Source organism: Anser brachyrhynchus (genome assembly GCF_964034855.1).
Source record: "Anser brachyrhynchus genome assembly, chromosome: 2".
Lineage (NCBI taxonomy): Eukaryota > Metazoa > Chordata > Aves > Anseriformes > Anatidae > Anser > Anser brachyrhynchus.
The window spans coordinates 116785742-116809106 of record NC_137695.1 but is presented as its reverse complement, the minus strand read 5'-3'; the positions used below and the strand labels follow the sequence as shown (position 1 = coordinate 116809106).

The 23365-nt window shown below is 45.0% G+C and overlaps 1 protein-coding gene across 13 annotated transcripts in view; it reads right to left on the bottom strand.

Annotated features, from left to right (window-relative positions):
- DTNA (dystrobrevin alpha) overlaps nucleotides 1–23365 on the bottom strand; it is a 234486-nt gene that overhangs the window by 157758 nt on the left and 53363 nt on the right. Inside the window, exons 1-2 of one of the 13 annotated variants that reach the window (XM_080578424.1) lie at nucleotides 20273–20558; nucleotides 11503–11576 (exon numbers count right to left, since the gene is read on the bottom strand). The exons of 5 other annotated variants lie outside the window; for them this stretch is intronic. Coding sequence is in view for 5 of the 8 variants with exons in the window: in XM_080578419.1 (XP_080434545.1) it covers nucleotides 20273–20289 (17 nt within the window). In the remaining 3 variants the exon portion in view is untranslated. Of the gene's footprint in view, nucleotides 1–11502; nucleotides 11577–20272; nucleotides 20560–23365 lie in introns of those variants that run through there. 7 more of the 13 variants (XM_080578429.1, XM_080578428.1, XM_080578419.1 and 4 more) reach the window with 7 other exon arrangements.

Genomic DNA, 23365 nt, shown 5'->3' with positions numbered 1-23365 from the left:
GCCGAGCCGGGCTCTGGCACTTCCCAGGGAAGACTGGGTCCAACTGAACTCGGGAGCTGCGAGGGAGGCAGCTTGCCCAGAGTTATTGAATAATCTGTTACAGCCTGCAACAGGGTTCATAACAGATGTCGTCAAACACGCTGGCGAGTGACAGGAACCAAATCCCAGCTTTTTCTTTGTTTGGTTCTACCTCCCTGATAAGACCATGCCTGTACCAGTAAGTGAAACTGGGTGAGGGAATGCTCTTGGGACCTGGAGCTGCTGCCTACACCACTGAAGCATTACAGCAGCCTCTGGAGCATTTTTAGGTCCTAAACAACTGTCTTTCTTCCAGAGAGCTGCTGGGCACAGTTTGGGAGTTTGCACAGGCCAGAGACATCTCTAACAGGCTGCTTGCTTGTGGGCACCCACACGTGCCAGAGGCATCTCTGCGGCATGTGCCCTAGAACAGACATAGCCTCAGGGCCCCGGTTGGTGAGCTGTGAAAAACAGTGAGCTCTTTACCTCTTCGGCTAGATATGTTTATCTGGATGCCAGAGCTCTTTTCAAAATGATGCAAAACTAACACACTGCAGAGAAAAGGTCACGTTTCAAAATCAGCCTTTTCCCTTCCAAGTGATAATAATAACGGTAATAATAATAAATTCCAAACCAGCTGATTTATCTGAAAGATTTGCCACTTCCCTTGCACTCTTGAATGCATACCCTCCATAACCAGAAGTGAGACGCCTGGCAGAGGTTGCCTAGACCTAAAATTACTTTGATATGGATCATATCCTTTAAACTCGCTGTTTCCGTGCTAATTCTTTAAAAGTGAAATGCACTCTAAGATGCTCTCAGCAGCCAGAATTTGACTCCATCAGGGCAAACTGACCAACTTGTCTAGCAATGACCATATGCTGGGAACAAGAAACAAAGCCCATCCCTGCCCAAGGAACTGTCATCCTCTGGGATATGCACAAAAAAAACCCAAAACTCTTTGGCAAGAGTAGGCAATGGGTAAACTGAACACCTAAAAAAGCTGTTGTGCCTCACAAAAGGTGCTTCAGTTTTAAAGGTTTCCCTAAGAACCAGTATTTTAAGTTCAAGTATTCTAAACTCCAGATCGAGGTTATTACATGAACGCAGGTGATACTGAGGCAGGAAAAATCCAGACAGAGTATGAGAACAAGATCGCTCCAAACAACTAGCTTGTGTTCCCGAATGTAGAAGGACTGACAGGGCCAAACCCTTCTAGCTAGGAAGAAAAACCTTAAACAAGATCACATTTTTCACAGCAGTACTTTCGGTATATGCTGTGCTGCCTATAGCTGGTGACACGAGCAATGGCACTTCTAGTGAATGAGACTATCTATTTCCCTGTTCGGTGCCTACAATGGAACTGTTTTTCTGTTCTGCTATGTAAGGTGTAAATTCACGGGACCAGGGGCATATCTCACGGCATCACGCGTCCTGTGAACTACCAACTTCGTCTGAGAGCTCAAGTTTTAATTCCTTGAGCACCCAGCCAGAGGCAAAGTTTTGTCTCCAAAGCTATGTTTAATGTTAGCAGCGTGAGCCCACTTGAGCTGACATCCTAAATCCATTTCCCAGCTGATCTATCTAAGTGATTTTGATGTTTAAGTCAGAGAGTAACTGTCACAGATGTTACTGGTGATTACACAGCCAAGATTTTAAACTTCTTTGGAATGTAGGCTTTTTTTTTTTCATTTATCCTTTCTTTCCACGCCATTCGCACACAGAACCCTGAATTTTGCTGGCAAAACAGCATTCAAGTGGCTTTTCAGGCCGCGAGAGGCCGAACGAGGCCTCTATGGCTCCCTACGCAGTGCTGGGGCCCCGGGCAGAGCACCTGGGCCGCGGCGCGTGGCTGGCAGGGCCGGCCTCCCCCTGGCAGCTGCTGCACCTTCCACAACCTCCGTCCCCGCGCCAGCCGCCGACACACGGGGTTGTGTTTCGGGCAGCAAAGCGACCGCGGACGGCCTAGGCTCATGCCCATGGCTACGTCAGTTTTGGGGCGAGCGCCGGCAGCCCCGGCCGCACAGAGCGGAGCAGAGCAGAGGGCTGGCACGCAGCCGGGCCTGCACAGCAGTTACTGCCACACACACAGCAGCAGTACGAGCCCGCATTGCTCCTCTCAGCCCTCTCCTTCAGCTCCTTCCTTTCATTTTTGCAACGTGCAGTTGGCAATTTTCCTCTGCTGTCTGAAAATTGGGAATTACGTCTGCCCACAGAACTTACCGGTTACTCTCCTATCTTAATTCAAGTTCTTTAGTCTGAGCAGCTGGCTGTCCATTTATTCAGGTATGAAAGCCCAGAGAATATTTAACAATGACTGAGTTCAGTATAACTTTCTATACACCTCGCTATGTCACTATACCAACACCTGTGGTTTAATACACAAATTACAGTGTACATGAATACATTTACTGTTCCTCTGAACAAGTCAGGAAGGCAACCTTTGTCTGGAGTAAATTGTTGCTATGTGAGATTTCTTCTTTTTACTTGTTTCCAAATATGTATTTGCCCATACTGGGAAAATCTGCCTTGCAATAATAAACCACCTAACTATGGATTTTCGTTGAGTTCTCCTTTTGATGAGGTATTTTATAATTTTGGAAACCATTGGTGGAAGTAGAGTGACTGGGACCTATCCATACTCTCTCCATGCTTTTTATGCCTGGGCCAGAATATTTCTCACTGAGCAGTCAAGAGGCATGAGGTCCAGTGAGGGGAAAGGTAGGAGAGGAAAGCACTGAAAATCTTGTGAAAGAGATCACAAAAAAATCCCAAAGCCGTTTTATTGCAGTGACTGGGGGATGGGATGTTGATCTGTGTCACGTATCTCTTCAAGACACCAGCACTCATTTACCAGAAGTTTGTTTGTCCTTTCAACAGGTACAGGTTGGCTTTGTAAAAAACACTACTGCTTACAAACTTTGCCTTTTACCTATCCTTACACCACTGCTACCAGAGCGGAAACTGGAGCAGTAGCAATGAGTCTGGAAGCAAGAAAGGACTATATAAATAAGATCTTTTCAGTGGAAAATGATCTCACAGTGTTATAAACTGCAAAGTTATTTTCCACGATAAAGAATTTATTTAGGCAGACATAAGAGGATTGGGGGATCAATAGAGGAACGTATCCCAAAGTATTACGTAGGCCAGAAAAAAACCACAAAACAACTCTTTGCTCCTCCCATCATGCAACTTTCACATTGTTCTCAAGCAAACCTATTCACGTGGATAAAATAGAGTAAGCACGGAGCATTTAATAAACTGGAAATAACATTCATCTGACCACAGTGAACAAAAAAGAAATTCAATCAAAGGCTTTTCCCGAACACAGATTGCTAAAGGAGTACAAAAAATAAATACAGAGCAGATATGTACTCCTAGCATCACACACAATGATGACAGGAGGATTATTTTCTACTCAATACTGGCCAATATTCCGTAACCAAGGTTTCAAATTGCTCATGTATTTATTTTCATTGTGTTTTGCCTTTTTCCCCTTTGAGATCTATTTAACTAGTGCTTGGCGGTATGGTAGAAACCCAGAAGTTTGAAAAGCACTTCTTTATAAAGCAACACTGAAATGAGCTTTGAACATCAGCCACTTTCTCTCTCTGAGACCGTGCTGGCAGAGAACAGGAACGACCCCTCGCCCCGCTCTGCCTGCCGTGCCCTATCCTGCCCGACAGCTGCTCCCTGCCAGGTTTTGCGGTCCTTGTGCGTGTGACACCTGCCTCACGGGGTAACATGTGAAGCCGGAAAGCACTTTGAGATCCCGGATTAAAATTTGTTTTGAACGCAGAGCAGTGTAACTTCAACAAAGTTCCTTTCTGCCACCTTCATTCAACTAAATGAGGAGTAATGCCACACTATATACAGAACTAGCCCAGAGGAATCAGGTAACAAGAACATTACACGTTTGGTTCAGCAGTCTCGGCATTTAAGAAATGGGAGATGCCAAAAGTCAGGTTGTCTGTTGCGCTGCAGCATCACCCTCCATGTATAAGATGTACAGGTGCAGCCTTCAGCTCCTCAGTACACGCCTGTTTTCACAACTACCTCCTCATTCAGCGCACCGCGCTGCTGTCAACCAGATAACACAGGCTGAGATATCTTCAACCAGACAGCTTCTGGTTGAGAAGCTCCGTGTCTGCCTAAGCTGTGTGAAGACAAATGCAGCACAAAGCCTGTCAGGTGCTCAAGGACTCACAAATGACTCGGGTGCCAGGAGCAGACATGGAGGCTCTCCAGCACATGCAGAGGGGAAGGATCCATCAAAGTTCTTCACCTGGAGCCAATTCTTGGCACGCGTGACCTGCTCTGGAAATTTTCCCCCTTGAGGGCTAATAGTAAAGGCCAAACACAGGCAAATTTGCACAGGGACAAACAACAGAAATGCTCCTCACGCAAAGGTCATGGGGTCTACTGAAGTTTATATCTGTGCTCCCAAGTACAAGAATACTAAGGCATACCAACGGCACTATCTGAAGTTTTCTTTTAATGTGAAAAAAACAACTTATTTTTATGCTAGCCTTGTTCTCAATCTTACTGAATCACTTGAGCTGAAATATTCCAAAAATACTCAGGCTGAGGAAAACAGCTGCCCTGAAAATTTTCATCTCAAATGTTAAAAGTTTCAAAAATACCCTGAAAAACAGGGTGCTATAATGGGAGCTGCTGGGCAACCTTCCTAATTGGCAGTGCTACCAACCTATTAAATCGTTAGGACTTTATGTGTTTTGCTTATCACAGGCTATATTATCAACTACTCTCCAGTGAGCTGATAAGGAGCAGAAAAATAAAGAGAGAAGGAGAGAATCTAAAAGGCAACAGAGCTGCCAGATGAACTCGAATGAGTCCAGAAAAATTGTTTTGTGGCCAGTCTGGGCAGTGACAGACAGGGAAGGAGAGTTTCTCTATCTGCCATGTCCTTTCAAAGTTATATGAAACACATGCACACGCACATCATCATACTGGTACAGAGGGTTTTTGCAACATGAATAGTCTTTACCTCTCCCAAGGTCATGTGCCTGAAGCCCACAGCTAGCCAGACTGCCGCCTAGACGCGAGTGGAGCCATACAGGCTGTTGAGATAAAATTATCACAGTCATATTTCTGCAGATGAAAAAGAAATCTGAGATGTGGGCTCTTAGATGCGAGAAAGAGGATACCCAGACAAGTAGCACACAATTCTATTTGTGTGCCAAACGGAAATCTGGAGCAGGTTTTAAACAAAATGACCTTCAGAGAAAGAAGAGCAAAACAAGACCCTCTTCCAAGGCAGCAAAGGAGCATTTCCAGAGCCACACAACGACTTCATGGTCAGTACCGTGCCTCAAGTCTATCTGTGGGACTACCAGGAATGAGCAGCACCGAAGTCTCCTCTTCTAATTCACCAGGTGAATTTTAATTGTTTCTGCAGCGACAGCCGTAGGGCACAAAGATCACATCTAGAAGTCAAATTCTGAGCCTATCGTTTACAGTTCTCATAACGACACAAAGTGAAAACTGGCGGAGGTTTCACAGCCTGACCTTTAAAATTGCTGCTAACTCTAAAATTAAAAATGACAAATAGCTTGAAATGTGTTATAAACCGGCACGATGTGGTTGTGTGTGTATGTGAACTATAAAAAAAAAAAAAGTTTTAGAATTTTTAAGTGTCCGTTGCATAATAAATAGTGGGTATTACAGAAGTTTTTGTATCTGCAGTCCAGGCATGGAAAAACTAGATTTAGAAGTGCAGTAATGTATTTAACTTCGTGGGGTCATAAAGGTAGGCCATAACGTTTTCCTGTCAGGTCAAGAGAACTCCTGGAACACCACAAATTCTTTACTTCATGATGAATTACAGACAGATAGAGCTGTCATTTGGAAGATGATAATGTGAATGTCTTACTCAATAATCATTCTCATACAGGATGTTGCTTTTAAACCTGTAAGTGGGACTTTACGCCTCTTACCTTTAATAATGTGCGATCCCGTCTTCGGACTGCCTGTCACACTAATGTGAAGTGACACTTCTTTACCAAGGGTTCAAAGTTTAGTTGACCTTCCACTCTGCTCTGGACAGGTGAATGAATAGGACTGTCAATTTTGTAATAACTAGTTGAATTTTCCTTGTAATAAGATTTCCAGTGGAGATTACTTTCCAAGCAATTCTACCTGTCAATTTTCTACAGGGTCAGGAGAACCACTGCAGTTCTGGATCATGAATTGTGTATGACAGCATAAAACAAGGATAAATTACAAGTACAATATTTGATAAATAAAAGACAAAAGATAAGGATTCTACTTATATAGTATTCAAACAACCAGGTGAGTTGCTAGTACCAGAGTCTGGCACTGAAAGCAAACCAGTACCGACTTGGTACAGAGAGCTGCACTGTTAACAGTGTGATTTCCATGTAGGCTTCCCATGGACTTCATTCAGAGTTACAGCTGCTCAGCATCTCCAAAAATCCGACACAAATGGTAATACTGCATTCACAGCTCTGAAACGTGTATGTGTGCAATGCACCCTCCACCACTGCTATATTTCTAGAGCATGAAATGGGGTTACTTAATGAGTGAAAAACGAATGAATTTATGAATGAATGGGCAACATCCTTTTCCAAAAGCCATCAGGACAGAGGGCAGCTGGGTGTCAGAAAGGTGGGGGTTTCTCTCCCCAACCCCTCAGACAGTCTGATCTCTTCTGGGGCTTGACCCATGAGGCAGACTAAAGCACAAAGCGGTCCTGGGGTACCTTCATTTTGCTCTCTGCCAAAGACCACCTCCTCTCCCTGACCCACCGACACACACTGGCAGTTTATTCAGGAGTGCTGCTGGCCCAGTGGGAAGAGGGAATGCAATTCCTCTCCCGTCACTCCTTGATCAGAGAAGCTTTGAAGGGCATGTATGTGCAGCACCTTGCTCTCTGGAGGGGTGAGAAAAAAGGGAGAAACTGAGGAGGCACTCCCAATATATCTGGAAGCACAGAGCACAGACCATCTGGGTTTCTCGCCACAGAATGAGGCCCAGGACGACTATGAGAGCCAAAGAAAACTTGGCTTAAACTGTAAAGCTCTCATAGTATCGTATTTGCTAGGGGTAGGATGGTTTTAGCTAAGTTTCACTAGACAAATCCCGGTAGTAAAACTCAGATTTAAACATGCCTGTCATTCTAAATCCTGCTACAGGAATTACAACTGCTGTGTTTTCCAGTAGGAAGAGAGGAAGGGATTTAGGTTAGAACCAACTATTCATTACACAGACTTTTCTTCCAAAGAGAACTGCAATGTCTTTTGCCCAAACTTTAGCACCTTAAATAAAAGATAATTTACAAGTGTTAAATCTGTTCTCTCCTGCTGCTTTTGCCACTTACTGAAGCATTTTGAAAATCCCATTCTTTATTTAAAAGCCAAGTTATCAGGAGTGGCTATTAATTCCCCAAACCACCTCTCTTTTCTGATTTTTTGCCTAAACCAATAAAGGAATTTAAAGGGACCCAGGCTGTAACCTCCAATCTACTAATGCAGAGCTAAGTTGCTGCAGCATAACCGCAGCCCTGCAGCAGGTCCTTGCCCTTGCCCTGTCACCACCCCAAGCCCATGGAGCTGAGGGTGACAAGCCCAGGGAAGCAGAGCGGTGCCCTGCACCGCTGCCCAGTGGTAAGAGGTTTCTCAGTAATAAAAATAAACCCCAATTTCTCCGCTCACTCCCTGAGCTGCCCAGGTACCAGGCAGCTCTAACTTGCTTTCAGCTCCACCAGCTGCCCAGATGCTGTGCATCGTCCCGGGGCACCGTGTGGGGCTGACTGAGCTCTGCAGCTCGTGACCAGCGGCGGAGCACATCTCACCAGCACGGGGAAGGGGCAGAGGAAGGAACTGAAGAACAATTCAAAACAAGGTTGCTTGAGGCTTTCGACATTCCTTCCTTTTTCTTTTATCAGTGACATTTAGAAATACGTAAGCCTGAAGCCAACCCAAGGGGTAATGCCTTGTTAAGGAATGACAGCTCACTTGGTTTATCAGAGTTGCGTTCATTTGAGAAATCTCCTTCCAGTGACCACAGATCCTGCACTGTCAATGTGTCTAAGGCAAGCAAGCCCCTTGCCCACGATTAAAAATGCTTCCTGTTGCAACAAAGCAGCACCAGATGCGCTGTGGGGTTCCCTTAAAGAGAAAAGCTGGTACCAAAATACATGGGACCAAAATACACTATCCATATGCGTACAGATACTTAAACATATATTTATACACACACACACATCAACACTCACATTCCCGGTAGCTTAACCTGGAGTCACCCGAACTTGTGTATTTCCTTTTCAAACCTGTGACAAGAGTGTGATGATGGAAAGTTATAAAAGTTAAAGAAAAAAGAGAGTTTCAAAAGCCCACAAGCATCTTCACTGAAAAGGCTTTTCACGTCTTCGTACTCAATGTACTGTATTAAAAAAAATCAGTTTAATAGCTGACTCCTTATACATGATTAATGTATTGTATGGCATGTAAGTGCTCTCCTGTTTCTAGGAACATCCAGTTGGGTAATACTCTCATTTGTGATTCATATGCATGTTCTCTTATAATTACAGTGAAATAACAGTTTGTGGGGAAGTGGTTTTTAAAGGTATGTCGGGCGCTACAGGAGAAGATCAAAGTAAAATAAAACTTACATGGAAGCAAAAATCATGCATGAGTAACAACGGCATGAACGTTAACAATGGCCTGAATAAACACGTGTAATTCTAAACAGGGTGGACTGAATTTTTCACAATAGCAATTAATCGTGGAAGTCTACATTCAAATGAAAAGGCTGCGAAGATAATCTTGCACGTACCACCATAATCATTGCTTCAAAAATATATACATATACGTGCCTGGGTTCCCATAGGCAGGGAGATACTCATGACAAGAAGTCAGCATGGATCTTTACCCGTAGTGTTTGGGATCCCACGAATACAGCAGACACACAAGCGAAAACGACCTCAGCGAGCAGAGGAGTGACCGGAGCAGCCGGAATGACCTCAAGCCCATATCCCTGCATCATCAAGAAGCAGAAAACAACTGCAAAATGGGCCGGATACGGCGCATCAGGATCTAGCCACCTGTTGCTTTGCTCGAGTGAAGGAGGACATTGAGGCAGCGGTTGGGAACGACATTTTGCCTGGCCGTCTGAAATAACAGAAATACTCCGTAGGCGTGCGGTAAGCAGAGCTCGGACCAGCCTCGCAGCCGGCCACCCGCAGCGTCCCTGCTCCTGCTGCCCCTGCAGCCTGCTGGGGACTCCGGGTCGCACCCGACAGCGCTGCAAACCACAAAACAAATGGGTTTCCAGCTTGGCCATCTGCATTTTGCACCTCTATGCTCACCGGCAGCGCTTTGGCATTTATCTTGGTAAAAGCAAATCGCAAGTGCAGCGATCGACCAGTGAGCAGCAGTCTTTGTGGAATTACTCAGTCACCCGGAGTCCTCACACATCTCACAGGTTAGCTCACTGCTTCTCAAATATCAGACAAAAATAAAAACTGAAGAGGACAGCCCAAGTCTGACTTAAACAATTGAGGCAATGAGCACAGAACAAAGCATGCCAGAAGAAAGTTATTTTTCAGAATGCTATATGACTAGAATAAAAACTATAGAGATGTTCGGAACAAAGGAGAAGCACCAAATAACATATTGTACCTGTGCAAAATTTATTTTTCAGTAACTGTATTGACATGCAATGCTTTGAAGGCGATATCCAAATATCACAATGCTCCTTTAATGTACAGCTACAAGGATCTTGTTTTGCTGATACAAACTACAGGAGAGAGAAATTCTTGTGGTTCAAATTGCTCTGAGAATTCCATATATCCTTTTTTTCAGGAATACTAACATGCAATGCAATGTGTGAAAAGAAACAAAAATAGCAAACAAAGGAGAATGACTTTCTTCATTCCCAGGTGAACGGATGACTCCATGACTTGTCTTCAAATATCTTAAAAGTGTCACTGCAAGAGAGTGACAGGTGTTAAAGACACTTCCTACCTTCCCCAATAACATCAACCATCAGCCTGAAGAAAGAAAACCTTCATTTTTTTTTCCCTGGTATTTATTTTCCTTCCCCTTAACAGAAATCTAGTCTTCTGTGGGATGTAGTGACACTTTAAAACTTTAAGTGTGAAGGTTGTATAAACTGAATTAACTCAAAGGCTAAAATAAAAATAATATAAAAAATCTACTACCAATCTTAATAGGGCAGTTTAAAAGGACATAATCACTGTGAAGCCTGTGCAGCTGTTTGTGTAGATGAAGGGCTTCAGGGAGGTGAAAGATTTTCTCTGACGCTGACTGTAGTAATATTTGCAATGCCTTGCAGGGCCCGAATGTCCTGTAAGATGCTGCCTGTGGGACCAGCTCCCGCAGCAGGACACACCACCCTGTCAATGGCAGGAACATGCAGGTGATGCTCTCTGTGAACGCCGGGAGGCCTACCAGGTCCCTGCATGTGTGCCGAGCTGCAACCTGCCTGCTTGCCGGGGCAGAACCAGGTGGGGACCATCCCCATGCCCTGCCCTTGGGCTGCAGTGGAAGGAAATCCAGGAACAGCAGCAAAAAGGGAAACATTCAACAGGGTGCAAGCTCTGGACAGCTGAGGGAGCAGGACTGCTGGCAGCACTTGCAAGAAGTGCCTGCTGTGGTGGTCACAGGCAGGCTGTGGGACACCTGCACTGCTGTCGAGGGCAGGTAAGGCACGGCATGACACGGTGTCTCTGCCTGCACCCCCAGATGTCCGGTCTCACCCATCCCCAGCACGGTCAGCAGGATCTCTCTCTCACCATGTCTGCATGCTGTGTGACTCCAGGGCTGCCAGGGCTTTCATGCTTTACTGTTACACAGTAAAAACAGTGAAACTTTACTGCCAAGACAACAGCCAGTGCAAAGCACCACCAGAAAAACCCCGAGGAACAGCCACCCCTGACAACAACAGAGAATTCAGGGTGCACAAAACACGTCTGCACTGTTAACAACCTTGTGTGAATGACTTTAGAGCTCTTATCTGCCTCTACCCTCCGTGTAGTACTAGCAAAAGGCTTGAGAAGCACTCCAAACATCCGAGTCTGACCTTAAGAAGCTAAAAACCTTAACAGAAATTGCACAAAGAATTTTGTTTCTTTCATAAGCTTCAGAAACACATTCTTTGAAATCCCCAGTGCTCTTCTGTCAAACAATGTAAAGGTGTATAAATGAAGCAAAGAGCAAAAGTATTATGGGGGCAGATCCTTCTCGGCCTTTCCTTGCATTGTACAGCCCTTCACATCTGTAGCACAAGTTCAAAGCTTGAATAAAAACTCTGTCACTGTCTGACAAAGGCTTTGCACTCACATTGTATCAAAAAGCACCCATTCACATTTTCAACAGGTTTTTTTCCTCTGCAAGAAAGTTTTCAAATGTAAATCATACGTCTCAAAGCCACTGCCAGTACCCAACAGCTTCCCACAGAAGACAGTTAGCTGCGCCCTACCCGTGGAAATGATGCTCCTCCGATTGCTTGCTCTGTTCCCTGCTTCCTCCGCCTCAGAGCGCTCAGATCAGATCCTGCCCCAGAGAAAAAGTAGAGTCAAAGGCTTGGGATACTTGGAGCCTAGTCCTGGAGCCCGGCTGCAGGAGGATCAAGGAGTACTGGGCTGAAGCAGCATGGAAGGGAGACGTATCAAAGCGCGCTATCACTCAACCATCACGCACAGGTAATTGAGAGCACCTTAATTTGAGACCGCTGGTCACCATCTGGCGATGAAACTAGGAAACACCAAGTGAGTTAAAGCAAGCTTGTGCTTTCCAGAGTATTTTGCTTGTGAAACCCAACGTCATCTGACTTCATGCTGTGGTGTCGTGCCCAGTTTAGCTGTTTAATACAATTTATATTAGCTTTGTTTCTCCTCCTTTTCAATTGCAAGCTGATTTCGTCTTTCCAAGAGACAATCACACGTGAGTGCACACATAATCCTCTAATTCAGGACGTTTCTAACCTGAAAGGAAGCTACGTGCAGAAGAGAACAGCTGAGACCTACAAAGTTGTGCCACTCCTAAAAACAGATGCAGAAGACAGACATTGTGATAAATGTTAAACACGACTAATAAAGAGTTAAAACAACAAAACACAACAGGATCTGCTCTCTGCCTACTTCACAGCTCTTGTGTGTGTATTTATGAATCCTGGGACAGCAGCAAAATTAGGCCTCACTGGCCATTACAAAAGAATAATTTCCTAACACGGCAAGATGTTTTTCATATACGTAACAGCTTTAAACAGCTGAAGAGCTCTGCTTCTAATTATTTTTGCTACAAATGAAATATTTGAGGAAAATGTCTAAGATATCCTTAATTTGTTAATTACCAGCTGGCTCCTGCTGCGACTTATTAAGCCACTACTGCAGTGACTAATGCTTCTGACAATACCAAATTAGCAAAAGCACCTTGTGGAGGAATGTGACCTGAGCGGCCTGAAAAGCGCTAGCTGCAGGTGTTTATTTTCAAATAAAGATGGTTTATGAAGACAACAAACACTAGACACCGTGCGCTGGAAGCTGTGGGGTAAGAGCGAAGCTGACGGACGCAGCCATCACAGAGCCCTGTGCCCGGCCCGGCCTGGGGCTGTGTCCCCAGTGCTCCCTGTGACATCCGTCCCCAGCTCTGCAGGCCACCCAGGCGCCCATCTGGAGAAGCAGGAGCGTTTGGGATCTCCCTCAGGCATCACTTTGTGCCCCACGGGTGCTCCAGGGCCTACGTCTGGCCTGCAGGCAGAAGGGAAGCCTCTCGCTGCAGGCCAACGGCAGGGCTGCGCAGCAGGGACAGAGGGGCTCGGGGATGGCAGGGGCTTGGGGACGGCAGGGCCTCTGCATCTGGGAAACAGGAAAAGGAAGGTGAAAAAGGCTTCTCTGCACTGTTTCAGGCACAACACTTTTCCTCTCGCCTCTGAATACAGGCCCTTTTTTTCCCCAAGTCCAAGCACTTCCTGCTGAATTGATTGGGTTAATAACATAGCTCGGACAGGAACTTACACTTAGCACTAAGTGTGTGAAATAACGTTACTTGCCCTGCCAAATCCTCCTGGAGTGGTTAGAAAAGACAGTCTTCTCCTGTGCTATAAAATTGCTGAGCAAACCTATTCTGCTGTAATGGGAAGGGACACGTTTTCTTCCCTGATGTAAGTAGGTCAATGAAAACATGACGTTGTGAGGGTGAAACTGTTTCCCTCTGTCCTTTTTCCCCTAATGATAGTTTCAAATCATTCTGATTTAATTACGTTTCCAGTGTTAGCTGCAATAACACCGTAAGGTTATAAACGACTGATATATTGGTGGTCCTAAGGTCTGGGTTTTGTGCTTCCTTGCAGGCTGATTCTAGCCTCGGGTATATGCATGCAATTCACACGCAGGGTGCAATACTGCACAGCTGAGAAAAACGTGCAAAGAAATGTGGATGTGGAAGTGCAACAATACATTACCATACGGGAAATTTTAACTCCCAGCCCTGAGATTAGCACCGAGCTTTTACATCAGTCTGATCTCTTATTTGAGGATGAACTTCTCACTATCCACTCTAAATCTAAAGTACCCACGCTGTGAACAATGAACTTGCTCTGAATTAGTACTGGCATAAACAAAGCCAGAGTATTTTCAGTGGAACTATTCCAGTTCACAACAACTGGAGACTTCTCTGCACATATCTCAACAGAAGGGATTAACCAGTAGCTAGCAAAACATTTAACCTGCAGTGATACCTATCTGAATATTAAATGCAAATTAAAGGGCACTGGAAATAAAAAATATATGTTGGGTGAGAACCCCTCAAAACAGAAAAAAAAATGTTACACTGAAGAGAATACAGAATGCCTGCAGTCTCAGCAAATGAAATTTTAGAAACCAAAACGGGTGCTGCCTTTTTACTGAGTGCCTCTCTCTCTTTTAGGCCAGATGGTGTAAATTAGTTTTGTTGACATTAACTGAAAAAAAAGAAAGAGTAATTAATTCCCCTGACGTAATGCCTTTTGTAAACCCTCCCTCACCCACACAGGCACTCCAAAGGCCCCCTTCTGCAAGCAAATGTTTGCCACAGCAGAGCTTACACGCTCTTACACCCCGCTCCAAGCAGCCCTGTCTCGCACGCAGCTAGCCTGCCGAGGACAGCAAAGCTCAGCGCATGCAAGTGGACGCCACTCGGGCCTCAGCGTGAAATTTGTACCCTGTAAAAACCCATGACTTCAAAGGGGACTCGCATTTCATCCTACGAATCCAATTACGTGTTTCAAATTTAGGAAGGCTTGTCAAGTGCCAGCTGACAGAGTGATGTCCCCAAGTATTTCAGGACGATGATATTTGAGCTGAAATGCAAAGCCAGCTGTTCATGCCTTAACTACTTACCTAAGGAACATTTCAAAATGCGGAAACTATACAATGATTAAGTGCCTTTGCACCTCAGCAAAAGCCATCCGGCTCAGCACAGAGACCTTTCCAACCAGGATTTAGAAAGCACATATTGCAGTAAGAAAATAATTCTGGGTGTAGGATTATCACCAGTATCAGCAAATCACAAAACTGGTAGAAAAGATACGTAATCCACTGCCCGTAGTGAGACAAAGCCAGCTACACTTTGCTCATGTTTATTAAAGCTATTGCTAACACCACCAGTGATGGAGACTCCACAGCCTCCACCGACTGCATTTCAGGAGTAGCATTTTCCTAGGGCTTACCTCATCTTCTTCGCTTCGCTTTAGAGCCATTTCTCTTTGTCTGTGGGCATGGAAAAAAGACAAGTGGTCTCCTTTTTGAAACTGCCTGTTCTGTGCTTGAACTGTCTGCTTCCTACCTGCTCCTGCTCTACCAGTCAGGGGCAGGGTGGAAAAAAAAGTGAAGACTTCTTCCAAGGATGAGATACCCATTTGTATTTCTTTGCTCCATACAGAGTCTGTCTGTATAGGTAGCCTTGCTGAACACAAGCCCAGGCACTCCTCTATGACAGCATACAGCGCAAAAGGGATGGCCCCAGTGACCTGTGACACAGGTACAGCCAGAGCTGGAGAGTCCAAGCTTGGCCTCTGCCGAAGGCTGGCATCTCCTGGGCAGAGCACAGTGCGTGACTTCTCTAGTGTTACACAGGAACAGCTGCAAAAGCCAATGCTTCGTACACAGGGAATTTATTTCCACTTTCTGGAAAGGTGAATGGCCTGAAAAATTAGCAGCCTATCTACTTTATGCCTTTTTCAGAGAGAATACACCGCTTCAATGTGGACACGCATTAAATAACTCAAGGCTTAGGTCCATTCACTCCAGGTTACCACCGAGTTCTTGTAGGTGACTGCGACTCTCAGCAGACACGTATCTGCCTTACAATGTAAATGCACCGGCTTGCCAGGAGTTCACCTATGCCTGAAAACTATTAAAAAATTCCCTGGTTTAGACTAGTTAGAGCTAGTTTAAACTCTAGCTCTTTAGATACTGTTTGGGAATACATCACCAGATTTGATGTGGATGGAAAAGTCGTATTTGCGTGGACACTTTTTAATCATCAGCTACCTAATTATTCATTGAGCTGTATGATTACTGAAATTGCATTTACTATCTCCTAGACTCCCATAACAGCTTCTTGCCATCATTATTTTAGCAAGTTTCCTCTGCTTACACCCACTTTCTACTACAAAACTTTTTTCTTTTTTTTTCCCAGTTGCTCTGCTAAACTCTAAGCTTGACCTGAAATTCTGCACACTAGATATTGCAGTCAAGCAGAATATATTACATATATGCATTCAGCAATTTTCAAAGCCAAAGTTCAGGAAAAGATAGTTCCACCTGTGCTGAAAAAAATCCTTTATAATTCTTTTGCTGAGAAACATTTGCTCCTCCATGCTTTCAAATAAAAACTACACCCTTGTTAAATGGTGTATTTAAAAAATGTGTTGGGGAAGGGTAAGATTAATTCTATCTGCAGCTGTTGTTTGGTAATGAGTACTCAAGGACAATGTTGCTCTGAGCACACTTTTCTGTGCTTTAGCTGTGCTTACTTTAATTGTGCTTGAAAGAACTAGTCACTAGTTGTCAATAAATTGTTTTTAATGCCTCCTTGCTCACAGACTTCTCTGTGTCTGATTCATCTTTGTCTCTCTCTCTCTCTCTTTTTTTTTTTTTTTGGCTTCGCTGAGTGCAAATGTTCTTAGAAATTTACAGGGAGGTATGTTACAGGATAGCCTTATCCTTACAACAGATACAAAAGAAGGTAGGAGCGTAGCACTTAGGTACTACTCTCCATCCCTTCATCTCAGAGCACTTCACAAAACTGGGCAAGCGTTTCTGTCCCCACCCTTCGATGAGATGATGCCAAGCCCCTGGCGTGACTTCTCAGAGATGACTGGCACAGAAGCTGACACACTGTCTTCTGTTCCCTCCCTTGCCCCAGGGAAGGTTAAGTTCAGCCGATTGTGTCACGCCAACAACAAAAATTCATAAGCAGGGATTCACCTCTCCAGCACTTTCCCATCTCCTATTACTCAACGTACACTTCCCCGGTTCTGGTTTTATAGCCAAACGTAGCAAGAGGCCACGCAATTGGTTCAGACCCAGGAAAGACACCCCAAAACCTGGCTTCACGCAATGTCCCTCTGGAAGGGAGGGCAGTTTTCTCCAGGCTATTAGGTATTAGGCATGCTCTCAACTACCACAGCTGCAATTAGATGCATTTTTAAGCACCCTATTAGTGGGAAGTCTCGCTGTATTTCCAGGTAGAGTCTCTTCATACAGTAATAATTAGCTCAGGAAGCGCTTTGTTGCTTGGTACACAGGGAGCCAGGATCAATAGCGAGTGCAGGACTTGCACAGGTTCCCATCTGTGAGGGCTCCTGGGCCCCGAGGTTACACGTGGCTACAGAGGGCACTGTGATTTCATGACGTGTGGTTGGTTTTGTGTGTTTTCTTCCTTTATACCAGAGTTACAAAATTACAGAATCGAGGCTTTCTGTAGCGTGGTGCTTTGTATTAGGCATTGCCTGTCATATTCTGCCAAAACAAATTAGCCGCTGGCGCTGGGAGTAGATTCATTAGGACCCAAAGGAAATTATTTCACTGAGAGCTGCTCCTAGGTACTTGTGAGCTCAGAAACATGCCAGCATCTTCTCAGGGACCCTTGGGGAACCAGCCCTTACGCTCTTAACCAAGCAGTTCCTGACAACACTCCTCTTTTCCGATTTTTGGCAGAATGATCACTGAGAAAAGCTTGAAGATGAGGCTAGAAATAAAGATTTACAAAGGAAAAAATGGTCATGACAGAAAGGAAATGGGAACCATATATAATAACTGTAGAGTCTGGCAAGGAAGGATTTTAACACCCATATGTGTATCCCTGCCACGGGTTTTACCAGGGTTTGCAATGAAAGGATCGTAGGACGTATTAAAGGAAAAAATGCTGCAAACCCATTCGCACCTTGGAAAGCATGTTTTTTTCCGAATTCTGTGACAAAGTCACTTGCAACTTAATGGTAACGGAGGAGGGGGCCTGCGATCTGCCTGCTCTGAGAGCAGACCTGTTACCAGCTGTGATAAGGCACGGCTCGTCCCCAGGCGACACCGGACAGGTGCCGGGAGCAGGAACGCGTGGCACGTGGCAGCGATGGCCAACACACTGGCATCAGGGGAGCACCCCAACCCCAAAGGCGACTCCCCAAATCTGGAGGCACCCCTGCTGCAGCTGTCGGCTCCCCTCATCGGCGCTCCCCTCATCGGCGCTGTCCCTGCCTGCTGCGGGCTGCCACCGCGACACGCCGCCCCACACACACGGCACCACGGCACCCTAACGGCGCACCGGGGCTGGCCAGGCATCCTCCACTTCGTAAAAAAAAAATAAATACCAACACTATAATAGTATATAAGCTGTATCAAATATACCGACATTTTCTGCAGGAAAAAAACAGTTTATTGAAGATTTTCCATTTTACCGCTAAATCAGATTGAAAGATGCTATTTCAGGTGGGTTTGATACACCAGAACATATTTTTTAAAATCAACCCAACATTGCAATGCAGCTCCTTATTCTGGGAATGCCTGCTCCTGGGTGAGATGCCCACTCCTTTCCAGGAACTGTTTTGTTTTTTTTTTCTGGTGGCTTCGCTTCCCACAATACAAAGCAGGTTTCCCTCTGACAAAGCTCTCTGGTGCCTCCTGGACATTTAATTATGGGAGAAGGGTCTCAGATAATGAAATGGGAACATCATGCTCCTGAACCAACGCTTCTAAAAAGCAATAAACTGTGGTAGGGAAATGCAATTTAATTTTGAACTGACTCAGGAATTTCCCATGGAACATTAATTCTATTTTCTGCTCACCTCTGAATGTCAGCCTATTTTTCTTTTTCAGTTTAGGAAGCTTATAAAAGGTGTTGTGAAACTGTTTCCAAATCTGTGAATTCCTCCTCCCCCCCCACCTCCTCTTGCTGTAGCCCTGGGGAGGGGGATGCCAACTGAAAACAGACGCCTATTGTACCAAGCCTGAGCAGAGGCGATGCCTGTCCCGAGGACCTGCTATCCACATCCGTAACACAGAAAAGTAAGAAAGGTATTCCCACCCCCTTCCGTTTTGCAGGGGCTCAGAAAGCTCAACTTGCCCGAAGCTGCACAGGAATCCAGTGCAAGAGCCAGAAACAACCACAGCTCTGCTAAGCCCCGCTGTAATTTTTTACTCATCCTAACATATTTTGCCTCAAACTACTTCCACTTCAATACCAAAACAAATAATTACAGTGATACCTTAATTTAAGAACCAGTTGCCCCGGAAATTTAGCATGAGACTGAAGTGTTTAGCTAGTCTGAACTAGTTAAGAGAATACCCAACTGTTATCAGCTATCCGAGAACTGGCTTAAATGGCTTAAATGCTCCTGCAATTTCTCTTTTCTCCATTATTTATATTAAAAGTTCTGCATTTGCCTCTCCTTCATCCCCTAGACTTAACCACCCAGAAAACATCTCACGGCAGATCTGCTCACCCACATGCACCCAATGTTTCACAAAACTCCGGAAAGCTGATCAACAAGCGTGGACTCGATCAATTGGAATAAAGACAACAAAATATATCAGATCCGTCATCTTTCCTTCAAACCGAGGAAACATTTCTATTTCAGTTCATTCCATTGCACCTATTTTTGCAAGGCATGGACTGGCATTGGATAAGTCTCTTTGCCACTCGTATCCATAGCCAAAAACGTTCGGTGTTCCAGTAACCCGCGGGCAGCGCCCGCTTCCCCCGGCTATCATGGGCAGCACTAACACGTCAGGAATCTGGAGCATGTTTGGGCGAACGGCCACCGACACCAGGGCTCGGAGCTCCTCTGCTACAAGTGTGCAACACGTGTGCCCAAAATGTGCGATAAAAATGATGCTGCCATTTAGGCACTTCTCACACCACGGAGTCAGAGGAAACTCTCCCAATATCAGTTCCTGCTATGCAACAAATTTTACATCTAACTTCCCACTGAGTTGCTGATATTTAATAAATCCTTTCGGTCAAAGGAACACCAGAAATGTTCGGGAAATACCCTGAAAATACCACTGAATCTGCTAGATAATGAAATTACTTTTGCTAAGTTGTAGAAAGAATACGATAGCTTGAATCTCCTTCTTACTCACAAACTCACATCTCCAGTAATTACTAGCAGGGGAATGCATCCATTTTTTAATTACCACTAGAATGACTTTGTTGAGAGAAAACATAAAGGCCAAAATGTAAAAAACATATAAAGTTCAAAAGCCAAGTAAAAGCACTATTTGGGAACAAACCAACAGAAAAGTTAAATCTAATTAACCCTGTGTTGTGATCAAACTCACACATAAGGAAATAGCAGATAAGTGAAACCAGGGCGAAAAAAGCAAACAAATACTGATTATATTCTCTGTAATGCCAAAAACAACCTGCTTTTCTACTTTGTGATAGTAAGCAGCATTTCAAGCATATCTCACTCATGAAGAGCAAAGGTTTGTGATAAAATTCAGCTGACAGGAAAAGAGCACTCAGAACTGTAATGGTAAGATTATTAAAGCCCAAGACTCCCTCGGCACGCCAAGACTTGCGAGTTAACACTTCATTGAAGAATAAAGTTCAAATAACCCACAATGGGAAAACAGGGGAAAATAAATCACAGGGGAAAGCATTACTTAAAAACCTACCTTAAAGGACCTGCTGAGAGCTCTGAAAACACGAGCGAAGCACAGAGACCCCGCAGCAGCAAATGGCAAAAAGGCAAGCTTCCTACTTACCCTATGGTATGCACCATGATCTCTTTGGCCACCTCGGTAATTCCAAGGAATCCAGAATTATGTTATCTTTACGGGAACATTTAAGTCTTGAGAGGAGACAGAGGAAAGCTGACAACCAGAGCTCTGCGAGGAGCCAGGCGGAGAGGGATGAATTTAAACCCTGGCTCAAGATGCCGTGTTTTCTGCGTCTATCTTTAACTTGTAAATGATTTGGTTTCACATTCCTCTGAAGTCCTGCTGGCAGATGCCTTTGCGGAGCTTTTACCAATCACAGGCACCCAGACCCCCTCCCTCCCTCTGCCTCCCTCCTTGCTCCCTCCCTTCCCCTCCCTCCCTCCCTCCCTTCCTCCCTCCCTCTCCCCCAAGCCTGACACTCCATCCCCACCTCGCCCCCCAAACACAGCACATACCCCCCAAACACAACACATACCCCCCAAACACAGCACATACCCCCCCCAAACACAACACATACCCCCCAAACACAGCACATACCCCCCCAAACACAACACATACCCCCCAAACACAGCACATACCCCCCCAAACACAGCACAGCGCAGTGCAGCACACACGCTTCACTCCAATAAAAATACCCCCTCCTCCCGCTCCGCAAGCAGCTCACACGCGCTGCCACCAAACTGGCGCTTTCACCACGTTCTCCGCTCCATTTCGGAGGCTCACGCAGCCTGTACGAAGACGCTGAAATAATCCAGTCCTTCCTTCGAAGCCGTTTCAAAACATGGTATCGCATGGCGTTGGAATAAAAATGGTAAGTGGCACTGTCTGCTTACGTTCAGAACAGAAGGACCTGAAATTATTGTTTGTGCCCAATCTAGTATTAGCCAAAGTCTCTGGGTCTGAAACCTGCAGTCACTGATTAAATCACAGTAAGAAACAGGATCACAACAAGGCATTTTCCAGAGATGACTACAAATGCCACCAGCTTGAGGGGCGCGAGGGCTGGGGAGAGGAAGGCACAGAGCAGCATTTCGCCCTCTGCCATAGCAAGCTTCTGCAGAGATTCATCTTGGGATGCCTACAGCACCTCTCCCCGTACAGAGATCTCTATTGAGGAACTGAGTACAAAAATAAGAAAGATTGTACCTAATCTCTAACATAAAGCCTCCAAACTTTCACTCTTGGTAAATTTGTGACTTTACAATAACAATGCATTGCAATTTTGTTCGGAAGTCAGACTCTGAAATAAATAGACTAGCTATTGGCAGCACTCGAGGAGACTGAAGTGAACAAGAAAGTCCTTCCACATAACCCCGTATTACTACCAGTGCCTTTAGGAGTCATTAGGGTTGACACTAACCCTTGGCTCTTAATATCAGCCTTTTGAAGCTGCTAGTTCTTAGTCTGTAAATGTGCGTTCAGTCAAATACTGCTTGCCATCAGGATTTTCTTATCTCAAAGACTGGTGTGAACGGAACGAGCCACAAGACTGCATGTAAAACATATGAATTATTGAACACTTCTGGTTGAAACTGGAAAATATCAATTTACAGTCACACCAGTTCAAACAGAAAACATGGTAAGAGTCTTTGTCTTACAGTATTTGGCCTTGTCCTGCTGCAAGCATGGTTGGGGCAGGGGGGCTGAGGCCAAGCTGTGTCCAGAATCACTTAGCTAAAAGCACAGTTCATAAAAGCTCTGCCAATGGCCTGTTTGAAGAAGTTTTACACTATTCAGAGCACCTGTGCTGCGAAGCCAGGCTGACTTAGTAATAAAAGTCATCATACATTTAATCCAGGCTAAAAACAAAAAAAAAGAACAAAAAACCTCAAACTTGGAAAGGCCGAAAGAGCAGTAAAAGAGTAATCCTGAGGGCTGTACATTAGTGCAAAAGAAGTAAGCCTGCACTTCATCTCTGGCAAGCTACTGTTCACGCTGCTGCTGTAGGAGACGATGTTGGATAAAAACACTAACTCCACAGCCACCGTCGTGGTCAGTCCCACGGGCCCAAAGGCAAACTCCTCTCTGCTTGGAGTCAGCTAAAGTTCACACACCTGGAAAAGTTGCCAGAAACATATAAATATTAAAGAATAAACTAGCTGACAAGATGACTCCTGCAAAGCTGAAAGATTTATTTTGAGTCACTAACCTTTGTTACTATTAGCAAATACAGACCTCAGTATGTTTAATGCCTGCCTCACAGAGAGCTTTATAAACTCCAGCAAGTGAAAAACATGCCAGGGCCATCCTGCCAGACACTAAGGCAGTCGCTCAACTTCTCCTCCGCCTCAGGTCCTGAAACCGTGGGTTGCTGATACCACGATTCAGGGAATGTGTCCATTATTCAGTTTTAGGAGTTGCAGTGAATTGCAGGAAGGCTGCCTAGCACTGCTTCCTGATAGAGCCACGTCTACCACTGCGGCTTACAAATCTCTCACACCAGAGAAAGTCCCCAGGCCACAGCATCTCCCATTCAAAAGGAGCAACTCCACGCAGGGTAAAGGCATCACACCTCACAGCGGCGTTTTGCTATTGTTTTGTAAGGGTGTCAGACTTGAAGGGCAGATAACCATCAGAAGCAGAGTTAACGTTAGGTCTTAAGGAGCACAGGGCTTTAGATGCTCAGAGAGACAAAAGAGAAGGAACAAAGAGAAGCCGTGCTTTTGAGGCTGAGCGGCTTTTCATTACCCAGATGAGCGAAGAGAAAAGCAGCTCCCCACGGAAGAAAGTGTGATGGACCAATGTGATGGATCAGAAGTGAGGTGAAGGATTAACACTGAACTGTTTTCAGACTCTAACCTACCCCTAGAGAGTATGGGGAAGAACAATGGCAAGGAAATCCTCAAAAGCATGCCCACGGTTTTATCTGAACTTTTGTATTTCCTTTACTATGTAAAAATTTCCTTTACTAGGGTAAAAAGAGATTGGGTTTTGGATCCTCTGAAACAACACTAAGCGTTTCTTTCCCATGTCTCTTAAGAGGTTAATTATAAACCTAAGAGTATGTGGGGTGAAGCTTTGAAAATGGGATGCTTGAAATTACTGGGAAGATTTGGATGTCAACATGGACACCAAGATCCCATTTCCATGAACGGGACAGAGAGGTCGTATGTCCCAAAACTGTGTCACGTAAGCCAG